We start from the raw sequence: 12,453 nt of genomic DNA on the forward strand, positions 1-12,453 counted from the left end.
CATCTTTTCTAAACAACAACACAAGAGACACTAGTGTTCTTTCCAGTGGCAGTAAAGTCTGTGGTTAAATAAGTTTTGAAATGACCCTCCTGGTTGCTTTAACATGTCAGAAGCTCAGAAGAATTAACACTTCATTCAGTAAAGATCCAAAACATCAACGTTATTTATCCCAACATCCCTACACATATATGCAATGGTGGTGGAACCCTTTTGTCTTTAAGGAGCACCTGTTAACAGCTAACTTTCAATGGAACATTACTACTTACTACATGCTGGTAGTTCCCAAATCCTTATCTCCAGCCCAGACTTCTCCTTAAAGTCCAGACACAAATACCATCCAAGACAACATCTTTGAATAGATGCTCCATAGGCCTGTCCAAATTCTCATGTCTAAAACTGAGCCTAACTCTGCCCGATACCCTAAGCTGCTTCTTCGCTAGCCTGCCTTGTCTTGGGAAATGGCAGCTCTTTCCTTACAGCTGCTAAGATCAAAGACCTTGGCTTCCTTCTTGACTCCCTCATTTTCCTCCTGCTCCACATCCAATCAATCAGCAGTCCTTGTTGACTCTACCTCCAGAATGTATCCAGAATCTGACCACTTAATTCAACCAGTTCCTGCCTGGCCCAGCCACCTCATTTCTGGGTAGCATATTCCAGTATCCCTCTATCTCCCAACCCCGCAGTTCTTACCCTTTTATGTCTTTTCAACATAGCAGCCACAGTGATCCCTTCAAAATGATGGTTAGATCCTATCACTCCTCTATTCTCAACAAGTCAGTGGCTCCCCATGTCCCATGTTGTAAAAGCCCAAGTCTTTATAATGACTTAGAAGATCTTGTAGGACCTGGCCATGTACCAGGACTCTGATAGCATCTTTTTCTCACTTTGTTCAGTGAATTAAAGATGCCAGTAATTTAAGGTAGCATTTCGCAGCCTGTTCTGTTCATTCATTCAACAAATATTCATTAAGCATCTACTATATATCAAGTACTATGCTAAACTCTGGACATACAATAATAATGAACAAGACAGATATGATCCCTATCTTCGTGCAGTTAAAACCAGCTGGAGGAGTCAGACATTAATTAAACATTCACAGAAATATATATGCGTATGTATATAATCATAAACTAATAAACACTGTGTATTAGTCAAGGTTCTCCAGAAAAACAGAACCAAGAGGAGGTTGTTGATGTGTGTGTATGTGTGTGTAGACAGAAGTGAGGGGAGATACATTTTGAGGAATGGTTCATATTATTATAGAGACTGAGAAGTCTCACAACCTGCTGTCTGTAAGCAGGAGAGCTGGTGGTATAACTCAGTCTGAGTCCAAGGGCAAGGGATGTTCAAGCAGAGGTGCAGTGGGAAAAGGAGTGAATTCCTCTTCCTTTGCCTTTTCTTTTATTCAGACTCCCAGCAGATTGGACGATGCCCACTTAGATTAGGGACGGCCATCCACTGTGTCCATGGATTCCAATGCTCATCTCAGACACACCCAGCAATAACTGTTTAATCTGGCACCCCGTGGCCAGTCAAGCTGATAGATAAAATGAGTCATCACAGGAGTTCCTGCTGTGGCATAGGTCACAGCTGCAGCTCGGCTTCAATCCCTGGCCCAGGAACTTCCATATGGCACAGATACAGCTGAAAGACAAAAAACAAATGAAAAAATTAACTGTTAATCACAGTATGAAAATTGTAGACTTTATGAAAGCAAGTAGCAAGCAAATCTGATCATGTCCCCATAACCCTGAAGAATGATGTTTGAGCCAGATCTGTATTATAAACTGGCTTAAATAGACAAAATTGGAGGAAAGAATGTTCCAGGTGAAGGGAACAGCATGCATAGTGGCATCAGGTAGAAAGGAACAGGTACAGATCACTCTTTGAGGAGCAGAGAGCATGAGTACAGAGTGAGGGGCAGTGCGGGCAGGGCCAGCTGCACAGAGCTTGAAGAAAGGATTGAGAGGGCCTGGTGTGCCCAGGTTGTAGGTTCACAGACTCTGCAGCTGGGGCCAGTGAGTGAAGTTCACCTCAAGGTATTAAAAATGAATGCATAAATCCAAGTTCTTTCAAATCCTTTCTTTGGTTTCCTTTCCAGAACACCAAGACTCGAGCCAACTTTGGCTCCCGCCCATTTGCCTATGCTGAAGGGCAGGCTCACCGCAACGCCGCCGACCTGTGCACCGACCTGGCAGAAGAGATCAGTGCTAACTTTGAAGCCCTGCCCTTCGCCATGGCATCTGACAGCGACAACGATGCTGGCACCAGTATTGCATCAGACCCAGGAACTCACGGGCCACCATGCCGGATCGCTGCTGTGGCCACCGCACAGCAACGTAAGCTGCCTCCTCCCAGGGCCCCAGTGCTTCCTGGGAATTCAAATGATAGTAATTCCATAAATCCTTTTGGACACACTCCAGTACTCATTGGAAATGAGGTAAAGGCCCAATAAAACAAAATGAGCAGGAGGGAGCATGGCAGGCTAGAAATTATATTAAAACTCCTAATTTAAGATGTTAATCACAGTTCCTGCTGTGGCACAGTGGGTTAAGGATCTGACTGCAGCAGCTTGGGTCGCTGCAGTGGTGTGGATTCAATTCCCGGCCCAGTGCATTGGGCTAAGGATCCAATGTTGTTGCAGCTGTGATGCAAGTCACAGCTGCAGCTTGGATTTGATCTCTGGTCCAGAAACTTCCACATGCTGTGGATGCAGCCAAAAAAAAAGAGAGAGTCTCTTTAATTCTTTCTCATGATGAGGAGCCTTCCAAAATCTTCTCTGAGTTGAGTGAATTCTACCCATAAAACCTTTTTAGGATTCAAGGCATTTATAAATGATTAATTATTCCTTGACTCTGCTTTAAAGCCCCTCCAAGAACTAGGAGAAATCATGCAAATTAAGAAAATTTGAAAAAAAAATACCGTGGAGTTCCTGTCATGGTGTAGTGGAAATGAATCTGACTAGGAACCATTAGGTTGTGGGTTCAATCCCTGGCCTTGCTCAGTGGGTTAAGGATCCAGCGTTGCTGTGAGCTGTGGTGTAGGTTGCAGACACGGCTTAGATCTGATGTTGCTGTGGCTGTAGTGTAGGCTGGCAGTTGTAGCTCTGATTGGACCACTAGCCTGGAAACCTCCATATGCCTTGGGTATGACCCTAAAAAGCAAAAAAAAAAAAAAAAAAAAGAGAGAGAATCTGGTCTGTCCAAGGATAAGCAGATTATGTGCTCTTACCTGGAATTTATTGTCATTGTGCTTTGTTACAGAATATGACAGTGACACTTCATGTCATTATAAAGTAGAGCTCAGCTATGAGAATTTCATCACCTCTGGCCCAGACCCCCATCCACCCCCCATTGCAGATGATGAAAGTGATGATGATGACGATGATGACATCCCCCAGGTGAGAGCCCTACAGCGTTCACTTAGCTCCCTGTGACCAGGACAAGGCATGAGAAATATTTTGTTCTGAGCGTACAAGGCTGGAATCGTTAACACTGAACAGTGTGACTCTAGGAGATTCATTTTTCTAAACCACGTGTCAATAGCAGCATCTGTTGGGCTCCACTGCCCAGTAGCGATATGGGTATTGGAGAAATGAAGTGCTTTGATGGTAGTTCAGCAGTAAAGTTGGGGATGATGCAAAGTATTGATGTGGCTCTAGGAGTTCCCTGGTGGCTCAGCAGGTTAAGGATTCGGTGTTGTCACTGCTGTGGCATAGGTTCAATCCCTAGCCAAGGAACTTCTGTCCTCGGCAAGCGTGGCTTAAAAAAATAAAAAAATAAATATATGGCTTTAAAGGGAAAGGAAGAGCTTGCCTCAGTCCAGCTGTTGCCTGCACTGGCATCTGAGGATACAGTTAGTTTGGTGGTCCACACGGTGTGTTTCTATCACTGGCATTTGTGTGGGGTGAAGGCCTCAGGGCTGAGAGCTGTAAGTCAGGGAAGGACTGGTTCCCACCTGAGGTGTTCCTTCTCTGTTCACATTTGCCTTCTCCTTCTAGGAGGACCACTACGCCCTGCTGGTGAAAGCCTGGGAGACCAAGGTTTTCCCTACTATCCGAAGACGCTTCCGTAATGAAGCAGAGCGGAAATCGGGCCTGGACCAGATAAAGGGTGCTTTACAACTAGGTCTGGTGCTTTTACATTTTTTTAAGGAGTTCGTTTCATGACTTGAAGACATGTGTTTAGATGAAACTCAGGATGTAAATCAGAAAAGAGGGGCTCTTCTAAAGTTGGGCCAGACCTGGGCCTTTATTGAACTCTGTGGTCCTTTGCTCTCTTTATCAGGCTTTTCCTTGCTCATCAGTTTAATTCAGTGCTTTGGGTTGATGGGTTGCTAGAATGAAGCTGGTATAGTTTTCCTCAGAAGCTGGGTGGTTAATAGCTTAGGCTCTGAAGTCACATGTGCGCCATTAACCCGCTGTGTGACCTTGGGAGCATTGTGGAGCCCTTTTAGACTTCCTCACCTTTGAAGTGGAATCAGTAATGGTAACCACCTCATATGCAGAAGAAAAACTAGTAACTAATACTTAGATAAAGCTCCTAAGAACAGCATCTGGCACATGGTAGTCCTTCAGTTGATGTGATTCTACATGTCACAGTAATGATGGTGATGGAGAGACTTTTCTCCCACTGGGCACATAGAATAATGCAACGTTTGATTGCAGGGAGTAATGAGTCTGAAGCGCAGGTATATCTGAGTTCTATTTTTAAGGCTTTTCCTCACCTGTGAAACACCTAATTTTTTGAGATGCAGGAATGCCTTTTCCCAAGAGGCACAGCTGCCCTGAAACACCAGTTTGTGTTTTCTGTCACTATTGCAGCAGTCAGAGGTGGTATAAGAAGAGAGTATTTGTCCCCGTGTTAGCACTTGTTCTCCTCTTTTAACTTTTGTCCTGACTGAGATAGGAGCAAATAAGAAGAAAAACCACCAAAAGACCTTTGTTTCTTGACCCACTTATATACTGAATCCCTGGTTTCCAGTGATAGCTCAGTGATTTCTTTTTTCTCAGACTAAATCTCAGGACTAATCAGTATATTTGTATATATGTATATATTTTTCTTTCATGCTTTCTATCCCCAAAACTAAGACCAATGACAGTGGCGTGATGGTGTTTACACTTAACCTATGGGACAATCCATACCTCCCGTGGTGTCCTTGCTTCCTGCTCTTATCAGAGCCCTCTCTCAGCTGCCAACTCAAATCCCAGCACAGTTAACTTATATTCTTCTCCTCCTTTCGTAAGTTTCAGACAGAGGGAACAGCATTAGAAAGACCCTCCCTGGGTGGGAGTGAGCTTGGGTGGCTGAGGGAAAGGCAATGAGGCCAAGGCAGTGGCTCAGACGAGGAGAGGGTGAGGGAGCAGCAGCCTCAGCCAGGACTTTGGCTTTTATTCTCTGTAAATGGGGAGCCTTTGGAAGATTTTAAACAAAGGAGCAGCTTGAGCTGCTATAGTGGGTCCTACAGATAGAAAGATAATTCATTCCTCTCGGTCCACGCTCACCATCTGAAAGAAAATGCCCTTTCAGAGTGCAGAACAGACCCCATCTTATTCTCAGATGACTTTCCCTTCCTTAATCAGTGTGATGTCAGATTCATGACTGTGCCTTGAAGCACCAGTGCGGGTCACTGGCTCTCAGAGTTGGGAGGCTTTGTGTCAGTTGTGTTTATTCAGTCTGTGATTCATCCGCTTATTTGTTCACACATGCAACACGTGCCTCCCGGGGTCAGGCCTTCTGTGAGCCTCCTGGAACCCAGATGGTTCCTGCTCCCAGAGCTCACATCATAGTGGGAAGCGGGTAATGAAGCCACACACTATGTTGTGGGAGGATCTGTGCAGTAGATCGGGAGGCCACTTTGGGTGCAACTAGGGTACCCAGTCTAGCTTGGTTACTCTCACAACCTAGTACTGAAGCCGAGACCTAGTGCTCATTCAGCAAAAGTAGTTTAGAAGTAGGAAGCACCATTTGTTCAGGGAGACTGCTTCTTACTGCTTTGCAGGAGGAGGAAAGGAGAAGAGAGTCTTTACAGTATATGAACGGAAAGCTCTTGTATGTGATCGTAGGTTGCCATGCCTTTATTTTCACACAGGTTCTGCTGAACTCAGGGTTTCTTTTCTTTTACCATTTGGTCCCAGAACCATCCTGAGTGGAGCCAAGTGTGCCTTCTCCTCCTTTCTTCCTGTTAGGAGGAGGGAAAATGTAGACGGACAGCAGAAAATTGGATTATCCAAATGTGGCTGCTGGAGCAGAGCCAGACCAATGACTTCTGGCCTCCTGACTCACCCAGAAGTGCCCAGGGCCCCTGACACACATGTTGCCAGGGTGTCTTCTCAGGATCCATGATCTGACAGACCATGGATCCATCCATGGTGGTCCATCTGAACCATATTAATGTAAACATTAAAAAAAAAAACATTTACCTTTCAAATGCAGTCTCCTTCAGTATAGGAGCAGCAAAGGCTGAAAGGAGGATAGGGAGATGGCTCTAGTGCTCAAAGGGACACCCCTGAGAGGATGGGGCAGCCTCCTATTGCCAGGACCCCAAGGAAGGTTAAGGAAACCACCTCTACACTGCTCATGGTTTAAGTTCACATCCTCCATGGTCCCCAGTTCTTGCTTAGAAGACAGCAGAGTGTTTTTTCTCCTACCCTTATTCCTCTGGGAAATGTTGCAAAGATTATTTACCATGCTTTCTAATATCGGGTCACATTTCTTGCGTCTCTCTCCGACACTTCTTTCTCTAAGCATCTTCCTCTAACTACAGCCCTCTTCTAAACTGTGCTCAGAAAATTGCTGTGCTTTTTCATCATAGCAAAGCCAACAAAGAAAGGAATGGTAGATGGAGATAAGCCTTGTTTAAAAATAGTTGCTGTCAACACCTGTTTTTTTTACCCACAGCTTCCCAGGTGGTGTGGGAGGCTTCAACAGCACCCCCTCTCTGCCCTCCCCACCGTGCTGTTTTCTTCAGGGCCTTGGACATTTATTTAATGGTTTATTAATTAATAGTGGCTGTTTCTATTGAAGATAATGATGTCTTTGCCCCCTGAGAGGGAAGAACAGAGCAAATTCCAGTACTGGAGAGAAGTAGCTCCCTGTCTCTCTTGAATCAGCAACATGTGATAGCAATAATCAAACAGTACAAAAATGTATAAAGGAAAAAAACACCACTCTGACTTCCTTCCTTCTCTCCATTTGTCCTCTAGTTTGTTCTCTTGACTTAACAAAAAAAGTAAAATGACCACATAATAATGTGCCATCATTTGTAACCATTCTCTATTGATGAATACTTTCACTGTTTCCACTTTTTTGTTAGATTTTCCCAGAAGTACTTCAAGGAGTGCTCTTGTACCTTTACACACTGTCCTTGTGTTTCCTAGGAGAGATTTGAGAGATTCCTAGTAGGGGATCAAATATAAACACTTGATAAACACTGCCTGGTTATCTTTCTGAAAGGCTGCCTACCTTCCAAACTCCCCGTATCTCTTTGTTCTAGATGTGAGTCAGTGTTGTGGTTGGACTGCAGATCATGTGCTCTTTGGAGAGTTACCAGTTCTGTTCTATTTTTTAGGCATGGTGGATATTGCCCGGCAGACGGTTGAATTCCTCTACGAGGAGAACGGTGGCATCCCACGAGATCTCTATCTTCCCACCATTGAAGACATTAAAGACGAAGCAAACAAGTTCACAATTGATAAAGTTCGAAAAGGTTTTGCTTTTCCCCCCCTTCCTTCATCTGTGACACTCCCTCTGAAATGAGAAGTTGAGTTTTCCCAAGCCTAAGTGTGTGCCAGGCAGCTGCTGGCTCTTCCGTGGGTGACTTTCCTTACTCTGAGAGACAGGACCTCTTCCAGGCTACCCAAGGGAGGCCCTAAAGCTTCCTAATGGACACAAGTAGATGCTTGTCTGGCCTCTAGGGGTCTCCTGCACGTTGCCAGAACCACTAGCAGGAGCCCAGTGAGACAGGGCACTTGTAGAGAGAAGTGGGGCGTGGGTGGAGGACTACAGATTGGCCTCTTGGGCTTAGTCCTGGCTTCTGAGCTAATAAACCATGAATGTGTGGTTGTACTGTACTTTTTAGAATTTTAAAGAATGTATTTAGTATTTTTTTTTCTTTTTTGGCCACATCCACTGCATATGGAAGTTCCCAGGCCAGGGATCAAATCCAAGCCACAGCTGAGGCCTATGCCGCAGCCACAGCCACACTGGATCCTTAACCCACTGTGCCGGGCTGGGGACCAAACCCATGCTGCTGCAGAGACAATGCCAGATCCTTAAACCACTGTACAGTGGGAACTCCATGTATTTATTCATTTGATTAAAAATCTTTTGCATATTTTGAGGAAATGAAAGTACTAAAAGGCACAAAAAAGAATTAAAACCACTCATTAATAGACCGCTACAAAAATATCAGAATATAATGGCGTGCATATATATTTACTTTTATTTTTTATTCCTTTTTTCTTTTTTTGAAAGAGAGAGATAATTTGCATGCAATAAAATTCCCTCTGTTGAAGTTCTTGTCATGACGCAGTGGTTAATGAATCCAACTAGGAACCATGAGGTTGCGGGTTCAATCCCTGGCTTTGCTCAGTGGGTTAAGGATCTGGCGTTGCCCCGAGCTGTGGTGTAGGTCGCAGACATGGCTCAGATCTGCCGTTGCTGTGGCTCTGGCGTAGACCTGCAGCTACAGCTCCAATTCGACCCCTAGCCTGGGAACCTCCATATGCTGTGGGAGCGGCCCCAGAAAAGGCAAAAAGACAAAAAAAATTCCCCCTGTTAAACTATACATATCAGCAGTTTTTAGTATACACACAAAGTTGTACAAGGCCACCAAATCTGTGCCTCTAATTCCAGAACATTTTTATCCCCTCAAAAGGAATCCTGTAGGAGTTATTGTTGTGGCTCAGCCATTAACGAACCTGACTAGCATCCATGAGGATGCGGGTTCGATCCATGGCCTTGCTCAGTGGGTTCAGGATCCAGCTTTGCCATGAGCTGTGGTGTAGGTTGCAGACGTGGCTCACATCCCACGTTACTGTGGCTCTGGTGTAGGCCGGTGGCTACAGCTCCAATTAGACCCCTAGCCTGGGAACCTCCATATGTCGTGGGTATGGCCCTAACAAATAAAAGAATAATCCTGTACCCTCACCACTCCCCATTCCTCCTTTCCACCAGCTCCTGGCAACCATAAATCTACCTTCTGCCTCTATAGATTTGCCTAGTCTGGGCGTTTCATGTTGATGGAACCATACAACAAACATTTGGCCTTTTGAGTCTGACCTTTTTCATACAACATAATTTTTCAAGATTCATCTTTAGGTAGCTTATGTTGGTACTTTCCTTTTATAGCAAAATAGTATTCCATTGTATGGCTAATACCCCATTTCGTTTATGCATTCATCAGTTGATGGCGCTTGGGTTGTTTCTACCTTTTAGCCATTGTGAATAATGTTGCTATGAACATTTTTGTGTAGACATGTTTTCATTTCTCTTGGGTATCTATGTAGGAATAGAACTGCTGATGACAGTATGCATATGATAACTTTAACTTTTTGAGGAACTGCCAGATTCATTTCCAAAGGGATTACATCATTTTACATTCCCACCAGCATGTATGAAGTTTCCAATTTCTCTGTATCCTGTCCAACACTTATTATTGTTTGTCTTTTAATTGCAACCATCCTAATGGGTGTGAGGCAGTATCTCATTGTGGCTTTGACTTGCATTTCTCTAATGATTTTTTTTTTTTTTTTGCTTTTTAGGGCCACATCCATAGCATATGGAAATTCCCAGGCTGGAGGTTGAATCAGAGATGTAGCCGCTGGCCTACACCACAGCCACAGCAACATCAGATCCAAGCTGTGTCTGTGACTTAGACCATAGCTCACGGCAATGCCAGATCCTTAACCCACTGAGGGAGGCCAGGGATCGAACCTGCAACCTCATGCTTACTAGTCGGATTCGTTTCTGCTGTGCCACAATGGGAAGGCCTCTCTAATGATTAATGTTGGTAAACATCTTTTCATGTGTTTTCTTTTCTCTTTGAAAAAAATATTTATTCAAATTTTCTGCCCTTTTTTTTTTGGCTTTTTAGGGGCCACATGTGCAGCATTTGGAAGTCCCCAGGCTAGGGGTCAAATTGGAGCTGCAGCTGCTGGCTTACACCACAGCCACAGCAATGGGGGATCCAGGCTGCATCTGCAACCTATGCCACAGCTCAGAGCAGTGCCGGATACTTAACCCACTGAGCGAGGCCAGGGATCAAACCCATATCCTCATGGATACTAGTCGGGTATGTTACCACTGAGCCACAATGGGAACTCCTCTGCCCATTTTTTAATTGGCTTGTCTTTTCATTGTTGAATTGTCAGAGTTCTTACAACATTTTGTTTTATTATCTTCCAGACTGAGCTGTGTTCCTTTTGGGTTATAACTAAACTGAGGGAGTTTGGTAAATGTCATAGAGCTATTTTAGACCCTAAAATATAGGTTCCCAAGATGATAATCGTACTTGCTCCTGAAACAACTTCTCCCTCTTCCCTCCTCAGGTCTCACGGTAGTAACACGCTCTCCAGACAGCAATAACGTAGCCAGCAGTACTGTTGGAACTGCGCTGCCAAAATTTGCAATCCGAGGGATGCTGAAAACCTTTGGGCTTCATGGAGTTGTCTTAGATGTTGATTCAGTGAGTGAACAGCCTTTTAATACACACTGAGACTTTGATGCCCAGACACCAAGTACCTTAAAAAGTGATTGTATAGGTCATTTACTCTGAATGCTGTCATGCCAGATGACTTGCCTGAGTTTTTCTGATGGGTCTAGATGAGGGCTGGGGGTAGAATATAAGCTAACTCTCGATGCCGTCACCTCCTCCAGACCATGCTGCTGCTGTCATTATTTTCCATCAGCCATGTTCAGACTTGCCCTTACATTATATGTACTCAGGTTCCCAGGGAAATATTCTCCTGTTGTCCTCAAGGAGTGAAGGATCTGTCATTGTCACGATTGTTACAGAGACACAAAGAAATTGTTTTGTGACTTTGATCACATCATCTTACTGGTTCTCGAAGCCTCGATTTCCCCATCTGTAAAATGAGTGTATCAAACTAGATCAGTCATTTTCTTCTTGGCTTTGCAAAACTCTCTCTTGGGGGTGGATAGCAGGGGAGAAGGAGCTGAAGAAAGTAAGGGCCAAGCCGAAGTTTTCTCTTGAAAACAGACTTTGAAGGCTGTGACCACGTGATCCTTAGGTTACATGCCCATGCTTGCATTTATGTTTCCCATGCAGGAAAAACTGATGAAATAATATACAGATCAAGCCTAAAAGTCTCTGATAAAGTTCTATCACCATATAGATAAGCTTTGGTATCAATCTATGGATACAGATAATGTTAGATATCACTAATGCTTTGAAATTGAAAGGTTTTTGTCTTCAACTGATGACATTTTACCAGAATGTAATTTAAATCATTACCTTTTTAAGAGAGGCTATTGGCTGATGGTTTACTAAGGTGAACTTTCAAGTAGAAAATTCTATCAGTAATGCTGTTACTCTTCCACTGCCTTCTGATGAAAACTTCTGATTCTGGTTGTCAGAAAGTAGGTAACTGAGTATTTTTTTCAGGGGTGGAAATGTGTGAAAATAAAATTAGAAAAACAAATTTGGTTAAAGTAGTAATTTCTCAAGTAGTTTGATTCCTTTTGGTTTAATAATCTCTACATAAAAATTACATTGCTCTTTGACTCCAGAATGTGTATGCATGAGCTTACTTTAATTTCCCTAGCAGTAAAATAAAGCTATCAGACAGATTACCTTCTTTTATAAAATTTTTAACTTAAAAAATGCAATGAACATAAATTTTACCTGGCAAGAATGTGTGTTGAACTATTAACTGAAATATGACACTATTCTCTTTAAATTTCTAATGCATGATTACATTTAAGTTCAACAATTTATTGTACCAATTAAAATTTGCCAAGCAGTATGAAAAAACTTAACACACTATCAATACTAATCAGATGTCTTTGAACTTTTAGACTCAATTAGTGACATGGAACTAGCATTAACTGCTATAAAAGTTTGGTCTTCTATTACATGTATATTTTAAAACTTAGGAAAAAATGTCAGTGCTCAAATAGACATTTCCTTTTCCTATTGTAGGTAAATGAATTGGTGCAGGTAGAAACATACCTCCGAAGTGAAGGCGTGCTGGTCCGATACTGGTATCCTATTGATATGTTGGAAAGGCCCCCAGCAGGCTACCGAAGGACTGCCACCAATGGGCTGGTCACTTTGGACAATACCAACCTTCAAATTCACAGGTAAAATCGAGCCCTTCTTTCCAGCAGGTCACAGAAATCTACCGACTATTTTTTTACCACATGTGCTATTCATAGCTGACAAGACTTTTCTTTCAAAGCCAAGAGAGTGTCATGCCTCTGCCTTCAGCAA

At 43.4% G+C, this 12,453-nt stretch overlaps 1 protein-coding gene and 1 long non-coding RNA gene across 7 annotated transcripts in view; one reads left to right on the forward strand and one right to left on the reverse strand.

Annotated features, from left to right (window-relative positions):
• HECTD4 (HECT domain E3 ubiquitin protein ligase 4) overlaps positions 1-12,453 on the forward strand; it is a 211,227-nt gene that overhangs the window by 162,850 nt on the left and 35,924 nt on the right. For all 6 annotated transcript variants that reach the window (XM_005657322.3, XM_005657323.3, XM_013990365.2 and 3 more), the window contains exons 50-55: positions 2,102-2,339; positions 3,264-3,400; positions 4,001-4,127; positions 7,570-7,707; positions 10,550-10,686; positions 12,163-12,323. In XM_005657322.3, the coding sequence (XP_005657379.1) occupies positions 2,102-2,339; positions 3,264-3,400; positions 4,001-4,127; positions 7,570-7,707; positions 10,550-10,686; positions 12,163-12,323 (938 nt within the window). The remainder of the gene's footprint in view (positions 1-2,101; positions 2,340-3,263; positions 3,401-4,000; positions 4,128-7,569; positions 7,708-10,549; positions 10,687-12,162; positions 12,324-12,453) is intronic.
• Positions 10,701-12,278, reverse strand: LOC110256658. The gene is made up of 3 exons (XR_002338513.1): positions 12,193-12,278; positions 11,476-11,608; positions 10,701-11,086 (listed from the first exon to the last, which is right to left on the reverse strand). It is a non-coding gene; the product is annotated as an uncharacterized LOC110256658 (long non-coding RNA).

Source organism: Sus scrofa, chromosome 14 (assembly GCF_000003025.6).
Source record: "Sus scrofa isolate TJ Tabasco breed Duroc chromosome 14, Sscrofa11.1, whole genome shotgun sequence".
NCBI classification, from domain to species: Eukaryota; Metazoa; Chordata; class Mammalia; order Artiodactyla; family Suidae; genus Sus; species Sus scrofa.